The following is a 16,178-nucleotide window of genomic DNA, read 5'->3' as shown; positions in this document are numbered from 1 at the left end:
ATGGGTTTAGATTCACAATGAGCTAAGAATAATGTGGTTTAAATTCGTCTCTGGCGAAAAATTGAATCTAAGGTCTCTCACTTACAAGTGAAGAGGAATACCACTAGATCGTAGTACTAAGTGACAATCTTGTACAATTTAGATTAACAATAATTTAGAAATTTTGTTTTTGTCGGATAGAAGTTTTTGTTAATTTTATTTTTAGTATTACCTTAATTTTTAATAATTATTATTTACAAACTTACAACTAAGGCTGCGCAAATCCAGCCGAAAATAACTCCAAATCTAGCGTTGCACATGAACCGCATAAGCCGACTGGCTTATCCATTATATAAGGTGATACCCACTCTTGATATAAGCAGACGAACCTATCACTCCGCTTATCAGTCTAAATACATCTCATCTCGTTCACGCTATTATATTTGTTCGTTGCTCTCTCTGAACCTTTTTCTCCTCCAAATCCCTAATCTCTATCTTCTTCTTCTTCTCCATATAAATACCTGACTCCAAAGCACCAAAACAAAGAGAGCTAGAGAGAGAAACTAGAGAGAGAAAGCTTTCAAACCCTCCGATCTGAGCCATCGATATCATAAAGGTACCTCCTTTCCTTCTCATTTTTCCCTCTGATTTCGTTAATTTTCCAAATTTTTGAGCTTTTATTTTTTTGTTGATTGATTTTTCGGAACTGAAAATTATTTGAATTTTGTGTAAAATATTGGAAATTTTGAGTTGTTGTATTGGTGAATTGGAGCAGGAGGGTTTAGATCTTTGCCTAAATTAGGGTTTTGGCAGGAGTTCAGGGACGACGATGTCCTCGCTTAGCAGAGAGCTCGTTTTTCTCATACTTCAGTTTCTGGATGAAGAGAAATTCAAAGACAGTGTTCACAAGTATGCTCAATTTATATACTTTATTAATTTATGGATATGTATGTATAACTGTATGTTTGTTAGGTGGCTTAATTTGTTTTGATTTTCGATTAATTTTGCTGTGATTGTTGTGGGTGTGGAGGTTGGAGCAAGAGTCAGGGTTTTTCTTTAACATGAGGTACTTTGAGGACATGGTGACAAATGGAGAGTGGGAGGAGGTGGAAAAGTATTTGTCTGGTTTCACGAAGGTTGATGATAATCGATACTCTATGAAGATTTTCTTTGAGATTCGCAAGCAGAAGTACCTTGAAGCTTTAGACAAGTAGGTGTATTGGATTGTTGTTTCTAATCAAATTGTTGTTATGGTTTAATCCTTGTTGATTAATTTACTTCATTTAATTTTTTATCTTTTTGCCCCATATGATTCAAAACTGAATAAATGATTGTTGTAGGCGGGATCGAGCAAAAGCTGTGGACATTTTAGTTAAGGACTTGAAAGTTTTTGCATCATTTAATGAGGAACTTTTTAAGGAAATTACACAGTTGTTGACTCTGGAAAACTTTAGGTGAGAACAAATTGTCTTGTGCTGTTGACAGTTGTTGTTATAGGCGGCTAGTTCACGTTTTTGTAATCTCTATGACCTGACATGTTTTTGGGTATGCATTACTTTTCAGGGATAATGAACAGTTATCTAAATATGGTGATACTAAGTCTGCAAGGAGTATAATGCTTGCTGAACTGAAAAAGTTAATAGAGGCTAACCCATTGTTTCGTGATAAACTTCAATTTCCAACGCTGAAGAACTCGAGACTGCGTACTCTTATTAATCAGAGGTTTTTGAGAAGCTTCTGCCTCGTGTATCTGAGACTCTACATTTTTTCTTGCTTTAATTTTAAGATATCTGGTTACCTAACTTTTGTGTCATGAAAACTGCAGTTTAAACTGGCAGCATCAGCTTTGTAAGAACCCAAGGTCCAATCCAGACATAAAGACCCTGTTTGTAGACCACAGTTGTGGACAACCAAATGGTACCAGGGCTCCATCTCCTGTCACTAATCACTTAATGGGGGCAGTCCCTAAGACAGGGGGTTTCCCTCCATTGGGTGCTCATGGGGTAGGTAGAACACAAATATATTGTTTTGGTATGAGGTCAAACTGTCTCTAAATTGAAGATTGACTCTGGGTGTATATGTATATAGCCCTTTCAGCCCACACCAGCTGCTCTTCCAACGTCTCTTGCTGGATGGATGGCAAATCCATCACCTGTGCCTCATCCCTCAGCTTCTGCTGGGCCTCTTGGGTTGGCCGCAGCTAACACTGCGGGTAATGTTTCTGGAGCATTTAGCTTTGAAGTTTGACATTTTCTTATGGTTAGCTTGTATTGTTCTTTTGTCTGAAATTTTTATATGACGTGTTAGCTTTATTCTTTTTGTTCTCCTATTTAACATGTTTTTTGCTTTTGTAGTAATTTTCTTAAATTTGCAACTGTTTTTCTTGTGTAATATATTTACCATCATTACAGCCATCTTGAAGCGCCCTAGAACTCCTCCTACCGGTAACCCAACTATGGACTATCAAACAGCAGATTCTGAGTTCGTTCTGAAGAGATCAAGACCTTTTGGGATACCGGATGAAGTATAAATCTATCCTTAATTTTTACATATTCTGATTTATCTGATGGAAGTCCGAGTTATATTGCTAAATCTGAAGTTTTCCTTTCATTTGATGTATATTCTTTTGACTCTGTAATAATAAATTATTTCAGTTTTAAAGAAATAAATTTATTTCAGTTGTTCAAATTCAATTTCCTTAACATATTGTTTCATAAAAGGTAGGTAGAGAAATTGTTCCTTCAAAAGGTTGGTAACAAAATGGTAAGTTTAGATTCTGCAAAATACTAGAACATGGATGATGAGGAAGTATGCATAACGGAATTAAAAGAAATTTTATTCTTATAAACATGATGCAAATGATCCTCCAGTTACCTTTTGTATGAGCAGTCGCAAGTTTTATGCCAAAGATCTGTATAGCTTTATTTTACAGAAAACTTTCAAGTTGCAATTTCTTAGTGTATATAATTGATTCTGTATTAACTCAATTTCTAACAGGCCAATAATCTGCCAGTAAATATGCTGCCTGTTGCATATCCTAATCAGAGCCATGGTCAGAGTTCCTACTCTTCTGATGACTTGCCCAGGTCTGTTGTTATGACTTTAAGTCTGGGTTCAGCTGTCAAGAGTATGGATTTCCACCCGGTACAACAAATTTTACTTCTTGGTAAGCTCCAGAGAGCTGATCTCCATTCCACTTGTTGTAAATTATTATTTTTGTATATATTTTTTATTTCGTTCTTTCAAATGTTGAATTATAGCTTTTCTTTTAGTAATAAGCAATTTTATCATTTCAGTTGGAACAAACATGGGTGATGTCATGATATATAAGCTACCAAGCCAAGAAAAGGCTATTAAGAACTTCAAAGTCTGGGACATTGGAGCATGTTCAGGGGCACTGCAGGTTTGGCTCTTGATATTCTGTAGTATCGTATGGATTTTTAAATAATATTGCCATCTTCATTGTCCTGTAGGCATCTTTGGCCAGTGATTATACAGCATCAATCAACCGTGTGATGTGGAGCCCTGATGGGACACTTGTTGGTAGGTGTCTGTATCCTGGATTTTCTGAAGTAGACTTATGCTAGTTCATCAAATATTGTCAAGAATTAAGAAATGAATCTTAAACTGGTTATGATGACTCAAAATTCTACTGCAGGTGTTGCATACTCTAAGCACATTGTACACATATATTCCTACCATGGTGGTGATGAGTTACGAAATCACCTGGAGGTTTATTCCATCAACCTATCCCTTTGAAGATAGTCTTCTGTCATTTGCTCTTGTTATTTTATTTTGTTTATATTTTGTCTCCTTATGTTTTCCTATTCTTGTTGGACATCTTATTTTCCTTTATGGGGGTAACATTGACTTACGCATTGCTGTTCATGTCTTGTTTTCAGATTGAGGCCCATGTTGGCAGCGTCAATGATCTTGCTTTCTCATATCCAAACAAACAGCTGTGCGTTGTCACTTGCGGGGATGATAGGGTCATTAAGGTTTGATCTGACTTGACTAATTCTAATTTGATTTTGCAGGTTCAAGTTTGTAGTTAGATATGATAGTTCAATATTCTGCAGGTGTGGGATGCAGCCACTGGGATTAAGCAGTATACTTTTGAAGGCCATGAAGCACCTGTATATTCAGTGTGTCCACATCACAAAGAAAATATCCAGGTACTATCTATTTATGTTATAGTGTTGATAACGTGGAATGTAAAAAGGGTATTATTTTACAACAAAAAAAAAACTAAAATAGAAAACTAGAAGTTTCTGTTTGTTTTTTTGTAATGTACAAATTAAATGGAGAATCTGAATCAGTTAATACTTAACCGTATGTATTTCAATCAAAAATATTAGGACACAGTTTCACTAAATGGGGAATAGGAAACTAACTCATAAAGTACGGAAATTTTTTTGAAGGGCTCACAAAATTTGTTTTAGACTTAAGTCATTAGCAACTTGATTTGATGTCTCATAGATTGTACGATTATATTGTACTTTGTGTTAAAGTTCTTAATCCCCTACTGTTTCTTTTTCCAGTTCATTTTCTCGACGGCTACTGATGGGAAAATAAAGGCATGGTTGTATGATAATGTGGGCTCAAGAGTTGACTATGATGCACCAGGCCATTCATCTACCACTATGGCATACAGTGCAGATGGAGCAAGGTTACTTTCTGCACCCTTTACAAAGACATTGTTCTATTAATGATGTGATATTAAGTATTTATCTGTTATATTATGATGGACGTCTTTGTATCTTCTCTGAACACATAGGTTGTTCTCATGTGGGACTAACAAAGAAGGGGATTCATCCTTGGTGGAGTGGAATGAAAGTGAAGGAGCTGTAAAGCGGACCTATCATGGTCTTGCAAAGCGTGCAGTTGGGGTTGTGCAGTTTGATACCACTAAAAACCGGTTCTTGGCTGCTGGCGATGAGTTCACTGTCAAATTTTGGGACATGGACAATGTTAACCTTTTGACGAGTACTGATGCAGATGGTGGATTGCCGGTAGGCATCACAACTTAATTTTTCTAAATAAAAAAATTCCTTCCAGATTACTCACCATGATCTTAAAACCCTGCAGGCTTCTCCCACAATCAGATTTAACAAGGAAGGAATATTGTTAGCTGCCTCAACGAATGATGGTATTAAAATTCTGGCAAATACAGATGGAATTAGGTTGCTAAGAACTGTGGAAAGTCGCACATTTGATGCTTCAAGAGCTGCTTCTGCGGCTGCAGTGAAGGTAAAAGTTTCAACTTGGCATACCTTGTTAAAATCTGTTAGCTAAATGCATCATTAATATGCAGGCACTCCCAGTAGGAACATTTGGGCCTTCCAGCACTCCTATTGGAACAAGCATTGGAGATCGAGCTGCTCCTGTGTCAGCCATGGTTGGACTGGTGAGTGTCATGATCTCTCTCATGGGTGACTAAAATATTGGAAGCATGCTATATTAAACGATGTTATTATCATCAACTTATGTTTAATATTCAGTCTGATCAAAATGTATGTTATTATGCATAGGAAATGTGTTTGAAACTAGAAGTTCAATTTTCTTCTTCAACGGTAAAAAAGGGTGTTTTTATACGATGGTTTAACCTTGTCCTTCTCTTTCTATGTCCATCTGTGTAGAACAATGACAATAGAAGTTTGGTCGACATTAAACCTAGAATTGCTGATGAGTCGGTAGAGAAAGCCAGGATTTGGAAACTGACTGAAATCAGTGAACTATCACAATGCCGCTCTCTGAGGCTCCCTGATACTTTAACAGCAATGAGGGTATTAGTTCTCTTCTGTCCTAAATTGTTAAGAATTGTAGCTTTTGTGGCATTATATTTTGTAGTCATTATATATTTCCTATGCCTTTGCTATTTAACAACTGTGCCTCGACTTTTATTGTGACTTGTACTCAAAGCAAAATTAATCTGTTGAAATTATTTCTGATTTCCTTAAGAGATTTTAGTAAGATCACTGCATGGTCAATCTCTGTAATATATTCATTTGCTTTTTGTTTCTTTTAAAACGTTTTATGAGAACTATGCATGTTTTTATCGTGAAGCACTGACGGATTATTATTTCAGGTTTCTAGATTGATATATACAAATTCAGGACTTTCAGTGTTGGCGTTATCATCTAATGCTGTACACAAGCTCTGGAAATGGCAAAGAAATGAACGAATACAAAAGGTCTTAGATTTCCTAAAAGTTAAACTGATGGTTGCATTTATGTATTCCTTTTTTTTTTTGCATCCTTAAGTTTTCCATTTACCAAAAAGTTTGTTCTTGTAGGCCACAGCCAGTAGTCTACCGCAATTATGGCAACCTTCAAGTGGAATATTGATGACCAATGATATAAGTGATACAAACCCTGAGGATGCTGTTCCATGCTTTGCACTGTCAAAGAACGATTCTTATGTTATGTCAGCTTCAGGGGGGAAAATATCCCTTTTCAATATGATGACATTTAAGGTAGATGGTTTCCTCTAAACTTCTCTCTCGTATTGTACTGGTTGATTAAATATGCATGTCTATAAACCCTTTAATATATCTGACCGCACTTAGTGGGAAAAGGTTGTGTTGTTGATGTTGTCTATAAACCCTTTAATAGTGCCATGCACAAGACAATCTTGCTTGAAATTGGTGATTCTATACCATCCTTCACAATGCCCATTCTATAATCTACTTTCCCACACTTGCTGAAAACTAGAAAATTTATATCATAATATTCAATTTGCCCACCCTTATTTCCCGAATACCATTAAAACCTAATTATGGCAACATTTATGGTTTTATATTGTTGTATTAATGTCTTGCTTTCTGAATTGCAGACAATGACAACATTTATGCCCCCACCCCCAGCTGCAACATATCTGGCATTTCATCCTCAAGACAATAATATCATTGCCATAGGAATGGATGATTCTTCTATCCAGATTTACAATGTCCGGGTTGACGAGGTGAGGTCTTTGTTCTCTGAACTATAATTTTGCCAGGTTGTGATGATAGCTGGACTAGGGGATTGCTTACAATCTGGATGCTTCCCTTTCACAGGTTAAAACCAAGCTAAAAGGTCATCAGAAAAGAATAACAGGCCTTGCCTTCTCTCATACTCTTAATGTGCTTGTATCTTCGGGGGCTGATTCCCAGGTATGAATATTAGACAACATGTGAGTCTATATGCGCGCAATTTGCTATGCTACTAGGCTCGAAGCAGTCAACTGGTGACTATCAGAAGAAACTTATCACAAGTAGCCAAGCCAAAAGGATCAATGTAGTTTCCAGATGGTTTAACTCAACTTCATAGAAACCTGGTTCCCTGGAACCTGGTTAAATTTCACATTTCCATTGAAATCATTTCATTTGTGTGACTAACTGGGAAATGCATTTCTGTAGTGCATATCTTTAGAATTTTTTTCTCACTTGGTCCTTCTTGCCTCGGGCCTTTACAAAATTCTTTCGGTATTTGACAATCTTTTTCGTTCAACCAATAGTCTTTCTGTTCCTCTTCTTGATGTTGATGCTGGGTTATTAAGTCATCAATGCTTTTGTTTCTCTTTGCCGCAGTTATGTGTTTGGAACACGGATGGATGGGAGAAGCAGTCTAGTAAATTTCTTCAGATGCCTAGTGGCCGGGCTGCTGCTCCCCTTGCTGATACCCGAGTTCAGTTTCACTCAGATCAGATGCATTTGCTGGCAGTTCATGAAACACAGATAGCCATATACGAAGCACCAAAATTGGAATGCCTTAAGCAGGTGCCATAGCTTTTTGTGCTTAAATTTATTTTTGAGTATACTTTTATCCTGATTTATTATAAAGAATCAATTGTTGCATAGGCTTTAAAATTTAATCATTGCATATATACACCACTGGCATAAATGCTTTGCTTGCATATAGTAAGAGCACTAGCAAGCATTAAGATGAATTTTGCGGTGATTGTGATGTTCTGGTGTGTTTAATCGTTGTTATTTAGGGTCTAATTAGTGCTGCTTACATGTTGAACTATGTTTCTCATACAGTGGGTTCCTCGAGAAGTTAGTGGTCCGATCACACATGCTGTATATTCCTGTGATAGCCAGTTAATTTATGTTAGCTTTGAAGATGGAAGTGTTGGGGTTCTCACTGCTCTTACACTTAGATTGAGATGCCGAATACTACCAACCGCTTATTTACCTCCAAATCCAAGGTATATTTTCCTGTCAATACAATACGAAGGTCCACATATGTATTTGCTTTTATCCTTTTGTAATTAACATATCTAACAACAAATTTAACAGCTTAAGGGTGTATCCTCTCGTTGTTGCGGCACATCCATCCGAACCCAACCAGTTTGCCTTAGGACTTACAGACGGTGGAGTGCATGTACTTGAGCCATTAGAGTCGGAAGGAAAGTGGGGAACTAATCCCCCAATCGAAAATGGTGCTGGGCCTAGCACGACTTCTGGAGCAGCCGCTTCAGATCAACCCCAAAGGTGACAATCCCGTGTGCGTGGCTTCCACCGAGGACCTTAGGTGCATTTCTCTCTTCCGTGATGGTCCCTGTTCCTGATGTCATCATATTATATTTTTGAGGGGAAACTGTGGATTTAGGTACTATAGTTTTAGGATAATTGGATTAACCCAGTAGAATTCGTTATAGTGGCATTTGAAAACAGGTCAAAACAGATCGCTGTGAGGCAATTCCCGTCATTTAGGATAATTGGAAAGTGATGAACTATAGTTTGAAGTCTTGAAGAAATGCTGCGCCAGGCGAAAGGTCGAGATCGGACGACGAGGGGGTTCAGCAAAAGATAGTAGTTGGTTTGGTTAAACGGCCAGACTGTTTTATCCTTTTCTTTACTTTATAAGTTGCTGAGAATCTCAGAAATTAATTTAATTGTGAACCAGATATGATTTAGTCATTTTATTTTCTGTACTCTTTATTTTTCTGGTGATAAATAAGAAAGCGGCTTTGTTGTTGTTTAGTTCCCATTGCGTAGCAGTATACTATATTGACCCGTTTATGACAGCTCTCTTTCAGAACTTTTGCTCATAAGCACTTTATTAGAAGCGGTTTTACTATAAAAGTATAACGACGCTGAAATTTTTACTAAGAAACCAAGTGCTTCTACGATAAACGTTAAAAATTTCACTAAAACTCCAACCGCTTCCCCTGGGAGATCGCTTGGAATTACTCTTTTTTAAAGGAAGCAGTAGGCAAATGCTTCTTCAGAAAGTGCTTTTATTAGACAAAAACATGTTTCTCATCTGGAAGTTATTTTTAAAGTGACTAAAGACTGTTTTTAATGAAAATGTTTTGAAACCAATTGTTGACAAAAATCTAAGTGGATTCTAGAAACACTATTTAACGTTTCCTGCAAGAAACACATATTTGGTACTTTCTGCAAAAAGAACTGAGTCCCTTTAAAAGAACTGCTAAGTTCAGAACGAGTCCTTAATCATTGTTAGTTCTCCAAATATGCACACAGCTTACAATTAGACGAACAAAATTAGTTAAAACAAAAATTACAGCCGAAACCGCTACATGATTCAAAATCTACTTAACATGCATTCAACTACTATACACGACTTGTCGATCGCTATCTTCTAGTTCCGTCTCCGGCCGGATTTGGTCTGTCTTCTGGAGTTGGCAGGAGAAGATTGCTTTGAAGGTACAGGCAATACTGTTCCGCCTTTATGCTGTCCGAGCCCGTCATGTCATCAAGTGTTTTTTGGGCCCGAATATAGACTGTAAGATCTCTAATCTGCGATAACCATCGTTTAAACTTGTTAAGAACCCGACACTACTTCTGAACACTTGCAAACTAGCACAAAATTGGAATTGCAATACCTGTTCTTCCAAATCAACTATCTTTTCCTCTCTTAACCTCAGCGACTGCAGCTTCCCTAAAAGAACATGGAGTTTAAATCACGGAAGATACCAATATGGAAGAATTCACTGCCAGTTATAATCACAAACTAATATGTACCTCTCATCGATTTCCTTCAACTTTCTGCGCCAAGTTTCTTGGTCCTTGATGAGATTGCGGTTGATCTAAGCAGCAAACCCAAAAGCAAGCACAACAAAAATAAAGGACTGTCAGAAAAAAATGTGAATTCACTCGATACAACAATACCTATGCCGAAACCCAAAGCAAAAGTAACATTCAAGAGGATGACATTTACAAACTTACATCTGCAACAGCATTTCTTTCCTCAAGACATTTCTCCAGTTTTGCTTGCAAATCCTGCATCTTGGAATTTACAGCCTTCTCCACCGCTTCTGAAATTGTACTTTCCTTTTTGCTTTTGGCCTCCATGAATAGAGATTCGTAATACTGAATTTAAAGAAACAAAACAGACAGGAAAAGATTAAAGAAAATGATTGGAAGTAAAAAGGATTCTAACAAGATCAACAGCCACATTAGGTAGAGGGAAAAGTAAGAACACAAACAAAGGGGTTCAGTGGGGTTTCGTGACAGCCTTACTTGTCTTTGATTCTCAAGTTGACTGGCAACAAGTCGATTATATTCATCTACAATCTGTTGTAGCACAACATCTAAAGTCAGTTATGCTAATAAGAGAACGAAAAATTACGGATGGTGCTAGCTAGAGTACATACAGTGTCAACTTTGCTACTATAGAGGGCCTCACTAATTCCAGAATCAGCACTACATTCCAGTGACATACAACGAGAATCTGTACCATTTGTTATTTTTCCATCAACTTTTGACTGGTTCAGGCGGTGAACATAAGCATCACCAACATAATCCCAGATCTGCTGCCTGTCCAACTCAAGAGAATAGCAATGTTGCGTATCCTTCCAGTGCTTAACAGCATGGCCTTCAGTATATCTATTTTGAAGAGAGAAAAAAAAAAATCATCAATAACTTTCTGTGCATGATAAACCTAATCAAGACAACGTCATAGTTCATCAAGTAAATAATACATGAGCTATATTGCTTTCTTGCTTTGGAGACAGAAAAAACCAAAGAAGAAAGAACAATACATCAGTTTTACCTTCCACATCCTACAAAACCACATATTATACAAATCCAGGGGTTCACTGGTATTCCACAGACACAGCAAGCTGGTTTTTCATCCTGCTGCTGACATAGTCGGCAAACCTGGTGACAAGAATATCAAATCAGCAGCCATCCTTCAGAAACCCAACACCAAAACCATATCAAAGTTATGAAGAAGCCAATGGAAATTGAAGCTGAAGTTCATAAACCCAAGACCATAACCGCTGCACAGAGGAAATTTGAAATAACTAAACACCTTTTTCTTTCTTTTAACAAAGACTTTAATCCATTTTTCTACCCAAAAGGAGGTTACAGTTGATTCTTCTTGTGTTATCCCTACTACAGTACAAGATGGGACATGAACTAAGAGATTTCAAAAACTCAGAAAAGTATCCCAAAAAAAGGGCTACTTTGAGTGGGATGGTAACAAAGCTGACCCAGTAACCTCCCAACAAGACCTTTAGGTAACCACCAGGTGGTCAACAATCTGCAAAAGCTTGAAGATCAACTAATAAAAGAATAGCAGCATATACGAGAAACAACGAATATTACTACTGCAGTCACCAATGCTCTCAACCAAGATCTCTAACAAACTTAGACACGTAAAAGAAATTTTGGAACAAAGAACAACCAACTCACCTGACAAGACAAAGTCCATTTTGAAATGCAGGGACATTGAAACGAATGATCACAAAGTGTACTCACTATTCCACTAGTGTCTGCATCCAATCTCTCTAACATTCAAACAAATTGAACGAGGTTAGTATAAATATTGGGCATAACCGTTATAACTTTGGGGGGGGAAAAAAAAACAGCTCCTAGCATACCATAGAAAATGGCGACTCACCAAGGCAAACTGGGCAAGTAGGTAACTCAGTAAATTCGTTCTCTGGAATCCCAGCTACTTCTTCTGATTCTGTGTAGTCCACAGATTGCAGAAACAGGATATGGCACAACTCAGCCTGCAAAATATCAAACCAAAGGAATGGGCAGACAGAAGATCACTGTGTATACGATAATAAACCACGCACGAAGTTGAACAGACATAACGAAAGGCTCATTACCTCTCCAGGCGAATACTTCCTCCCATTAAAAGTGCTATAAAATTCACCAGCCGTGTCCCGATTCTTACATTCAATTAAAACACTGTACCTGTCTTCCATTCCATCGTTCCTAATCCAATAAAACAAACACTAACTCAGACTCTTTCGGTGACTAATGAAACAAAAACACAACATAATGAAACGTAAATTGCAAGCAAACATTTCCTTTCAGTCCAAAGTATTGATCTTTTAGATTTTTAGCTCAAATTACAGCGCTTCATTTTCTTTTGCAATTTATTTAAATTTATTAAAATTATCAATGCAAGCTTGTGAATTAATTGAAGCAAAAACACTATCCACATTATTTTGGAAACAAAACCCAAGTTTGCATTTTCCTCAATTTCTTCAGAAACCCAATTCAGGGTTTTGATCAAGCAACCAAACCCACAACCCCAAATCGAAAGACTAAAAATTTCCTCAACCATTGTACCTGATGAATACGAGTTCGAGGACATGGTCGATGCGGGACCCGCAGAAGCGGATGAAGTCGTCGAAGGAGAGGTAGTTGGGAACGGCAACGACGAAGAGGATGGGAGAGCGAGAGGCGGGGCACGGCATGCGACGACTGTCTGATTTTCCGAAACAAGTGGGCGATTCCTCTTCGCTCGCTGAATTTGGGTTTGGGGGTGGTTTTAGGGTCAGAATTAGCCGCAGCGGTGGTCTTGGAAGTTGTGACGGCGGTGAAGTCGGCGTCTTCGAGGCTGAGAGGATGGTTGGTGTCCACTGAGTGAACTCGGAGGATGAACATGGTGGTTGTGGGCTGACTGAGTCGACTCAGTTGGGGGAAGGAATAATAGAGAAAATGGGACCAAGATTAACAAGCTGCTGATATTCGCGGGAAGAGGCGGTTTTCCCATTTGTGAGTTTTATTTTATTTTATTTTATTATTTTTAGAAATTCTCTTTTACAAATTATTTATTATTATTTTTTTCTGGATTTTCCGAGTTATTATTAAGAAGTTAAACTTATATTGCTAGGAATATAAATGAAGATGAATACTACCAAACCGTAGTATTGAATGACAATATTCTATATTTTTAAATTTACATTAAAGAACAAAAATGAATTTAAACTTAAAACACAATAAATTAGAGAAAAAAAATCCTAATTATCTCGATAGTACACCACTTGCTAACTCATTTATCTTCTTAAATTAACTTTTATATTCTAATATGTCGGGAGTTAGCTCATTTAGAGTGCATTCATCTTTACACTCAAATTTAAATCTTTATTTGGAATATCGTCCATATAAACACTAAACATTTTGTGATTTGATGCAAAACAAAGTAGCCTCGCATTTTGCATAAATTTGGTAGTATGATCCATCACTCGTACTAAAATTGGAATTCCGTCCAAATAAAGAAAAACGAGTAAAATGAAATTGGCCAATAAGAAATATCATTTAAGACAAATAGTAACATACTAATCACCTTCTAATACCTATAAAACGAAAGCTTCTTAATAACAAGTATTTATTGAACGAGTGATGCGATAAATATTTATCGGCCGAATATGCTCTAAGAAAGGTTGCGTTAGAAGTAAAAAAAAAGGTTTCGTCCATCGTTAAGAGTCCGTTACATTCGCATAAGACAAATCCACCGCATTTGAATATTTAACGTCGAAGAAAAAGTCCACAATCCGTCAAGTGCCGTCTAATCAATCGTCTGTTATTTAAACCCCGTAATTAAGCGAAGGGTTTAGTCCTTAAGATTACGCGCTTTCGAAGAAAAGCGAAAAGAGTGCAACAGATACTCTCCCGATCGCTCTCTGCTTTCGCAGCACAGCTCCATTGAGTGATTCTGGCCGTACGGACTCAATCTCCACCGTCTACGGCGGAGACCCAAGTCAAAAGATCTCTCCTTTCATCTTCTACGCTCTCGATCGGCTCCTCCGCAGCCCTGAACAGAGCAGAGGTAAAGTTACTGATAAACCCCTTTTTTTGTTGTTTCTTGGATTCAATCGAGTTCATCAATGGCGCCGAGCACAATTCGCAAGGCGATTGGGGCGGTGAAGGATCAGACAAGCATTAGCCTGGCCAAAGTGGCCGGAAACATAGCGCCGGACCTCGAAGTTCTGGTGGTTAAGGCCACCACCCACGACGAGGACCCGGCTGATGAAAAGTACATAAGGGAGATCATAAACCTGACCGCCCACTCGCGCGGATACGTCACGGCGGCGGTGGCGACTGTGTCGAGGCGTTTGAGCAAAACCCACGATTGGATTGTGGCTCTCAAGGTCCTTATGCTTGTTCATAGGGTTTTGGTTGATGGGCACCCTTCGTTTGCGGAGGAGATTGTGTCTGCAAGTCGGACAGGAGTGCGGTTTCTGAATTTGTCGGCTTTTCGTGACGAGGCGCATTCGGGTTCTTGGGATCATGCCGGGTTTGTGAGGTTTTATGCCATGTATCTTGAGGAGAAGGTGGAGTTTGAGGTTTATGAGAGGAAATCGAGAGGCAGGGAGGGCAGTAGTGGATTCGATCAGGAGAGGGAGAGAGCGAATCGAGAGGAAAGGAGGGAATTTGAGTACGAAAATTATCAGAGTGATCAGGCATTGGAGAGAGAGAAGAGAAGAGAGAGTAAGGATAGTACACCGGTGCGGGAAATGCGGCCGGAGAGGGTGTTGGTGAGGCTGAATGATTTGCTGAGGGTTCTTAATCGGATTTTGGGTTGCAGGCCGGTGGGTGCTGCAAAGAGTAGTAGGTTGGTGATCAGTTGCGCTATACGAGGTTGTGAAGGAGAGTTTTAGGCTGTATGTTGAGATATGTGAGGCATTGGGGGTGGTGCTGGATAGGTTTACTGAGATGGATTATGCGGATTGCGCTAAGGCTTTCGATGCTTATGTCAATGGGGCAAAGATGATTGATGAGCTTGTGGGTTTTTATGGTTGGTGTAAGGATATGGGAATTGCACGTTCGTCTGAGTTCCCGGAGGTGCAGAGAATAACTGATAAGCTTTTGAAGTCGCTTGAGGGTTTCTTGAAGGGGAAGACAACGAGGCCAAAGAGTCCTGAGAGAAACAGGGAGGATAATGTTCAGGTTGACGAGGAGGCGAAGCAGGATGTGAATTATGAGGTGAAAGCTCTTCCTCCGCCAGAGATTTACACTGCTTCTCCTCCCCTGCCATCAGAAGTCCGGCCTAAGCCTTTGCAGCATCAGCCTGTGACAGAGGATTTGGTGAATTTGAGGGATGATGGAATCACAGCTGATGAGCAAGGAAACAAATTCGCTTTGGCTTTGTTCTCTGCGGCTCCTACTGCTACTAATACAAATGGGACCTGGGAAACATTCCCTTCAAATGGAGAGCCTGAAATGACTTCGGCTTGGCAGACACCAGCTGCTGAGAGTGGTAAAGCAGACTGGGAATTGGCATTGGTGGAGACGGCGAGTAATCTGTCAAAACAGAAGGCTGATTTGGCTGGTGGTTTTGATTCATTGTTATTGAGTGGCATGTATGATCAAGGCGCTGTGAAGCACCATGTGAGCGCCTCGCAATTGAGTGGTGGGAGTGCGAGTAGCGTGGCAATGCCGGGGGCAGGCAAGTCCGCTACACCAGTGCTGGCTCTGCCTGCCCCGGATGGGACTGTCCACGCAGTGGGGCAGCAGGACCCTTTTGCCGCCTCCCTCTTAGTGCCTCCTCCGTCATACGTGCAGATGGCAGACATGGAGAGGAAGCAACATTTGCTTTCACAGGAACAACTGCTTTGGCAGCAATATGGAAGAGATGGGATGCAAGGGCAGTTGGGGTTGGCTAAGATTTCTGGCGGCTACTATGGCAGTGCTCCTCAACCGATGATGCCTCAGCCGGGAGGGTACTACTATGCGCCCTATTGACATTGGATGCCTTTCCTCCCCTGAGCAATTTACAGTTTTTGGATAAAGCTTATGCTGCAGATACCTTCTTATGGTACTTTCTTTTGGAAGACGTTACATCATTTTTAGGTTCCTTGCCATTGTGCTTATTTCTGGACTTACATGCATTGTATGCACTATGCAGTTATAACATAAAAGGTTTGGGATTATATATTGAGAGCAAATTTGGGTTTTCAAATATGTGTGATTGGCTTGAGATTTCGTTTGCAATATGCTACAA

At 39.0% G+C, this 16,178-nt stretch overlaps 3 protein-coding genes across 5 annotated transcripts; 2 read left to right on the top strand and 1 right to left on the bottom strand.

The window, feature by feature from the left end:
* Positions 1-435: 435 nt before the first annotated feature.
* LOC103953918 (topless-related protein 4) lies at positions 436-8,947 on the top strand. 3 transcript variants are annotated; one of them, XM_048567219.1, is made up of 27 exons: positions 436-595; positions 755-888; positions 1,010-1,189; positions 1,320-1,433; positions 1,543-1,701; positions 1,805-1,982; positions 2,068-2,191; positions 2,391-2,503; positions 2,977-3,145; positions 3,276-3,382; positions 3,453-3,522; positions 3,638-3,711; positions 3,882-3,977; positions 4,059-4,154; positions 4,521-4,648; positions 4,757-4,991; positions 5,068-5,229; positions 5,294-5,386; positions 5,619-5,765; positions 6,068-6,172; positions 6,275-6,454; positions 6,814-6,942; positions 7,037-7,132; positions 7,550-7,738; positions 8,003-8,169; positions 8,261-8,495; positions 8,623-8,947. In XM_048567219.1, exons 2-26 carry the CDS (start codon positions 809-811, stop codon positions 8,457-8,459), a joined length of 3,390 nt encoding a protein of 1,129 aa, XP_048423176.1. In that variant the 5' UTR covers positions 436-595; positions 755-808; the 3' UTR covers positions 8,460-8,495; positions 8,623-8,947. The 3 variants fall into 3 exon arrangements, with proteins under 3 accessions (XP_048423176.1, XP_009363995.2, XP_009363996.2); XM_009365720.3 differs by having other exon boundaries at positions 8,261-8,947; XM_009365721.3 differs by having other exon boundaries at positions 451-595; positions 793-888; positions 8,261-8,947.
* Positions 8,948-9,403: 456 nt separating this feature from the next.
* On the bottom strand, positions 9,404-13,040 carry LOC103953919 (BRAP2 RING ZnF UBP domain-containing protein 1). The gene is given in 12 exon segments (XM_009365722.3): positions 9,404-9,727; positions 9,814-9,869; positions 9,953-10,017; positions 10,157-10,300; positions 10,451-10,504; positions 10,585-10,816; positions 10,983-11,089; positions 11,627-11,721; positions 11,835-11,949; positions 12,052-12,160; positions 12,521-12,648; positions 12,650-13,040. Coding segments are annotated over 11 exon segments (1,281 nt in total). The 5' UTR covers positions 12,839-13,040; the 3' UTR covers positions 9,404-9,727; positions 9,814-9,826.
* An 827-nt stretch (positions 13,041-13,867) lies between these two features.
* LOC103953920 (putative clathrin assembly protein At2g25430) lies at positions 13,868-16,136 on the top strand. Its single transcript, XM_009365724.3, is given in 2 exon segments — positions 13,868-14,799; positions 14,801-16,136. Coding segments are annotated over 2 exon segments (1,857 nt in total). The 5' UTR covers positions 13,868-14,061; the 3' UTR covers positions 15,920-16,136.
* The last annotated feature ends 42 nt before the right edge of the window (positions 16,137-16,178 follow it).

Source organism: the organism of the source record quoted next, unplaced genomic scaffold (assembly GCF_019419815.1).
Source record: "Pyrus x bretschneideri cultivar Hongxiangsu unplaced genomic scaffold, Pyrus_bretschneideri_v1 Contig44, whole genome shotgun sequence".
Lineage (NCBI taxonomy): Eukaryota > Viridiplantae > Streptophyta > Magnoliopsida > Rosales > Rosaceae > Pyrus > Pyrus x bretschneideri.
This window is presented reverse-complemented; position numbering and strand designations above follow the sequence as displayed.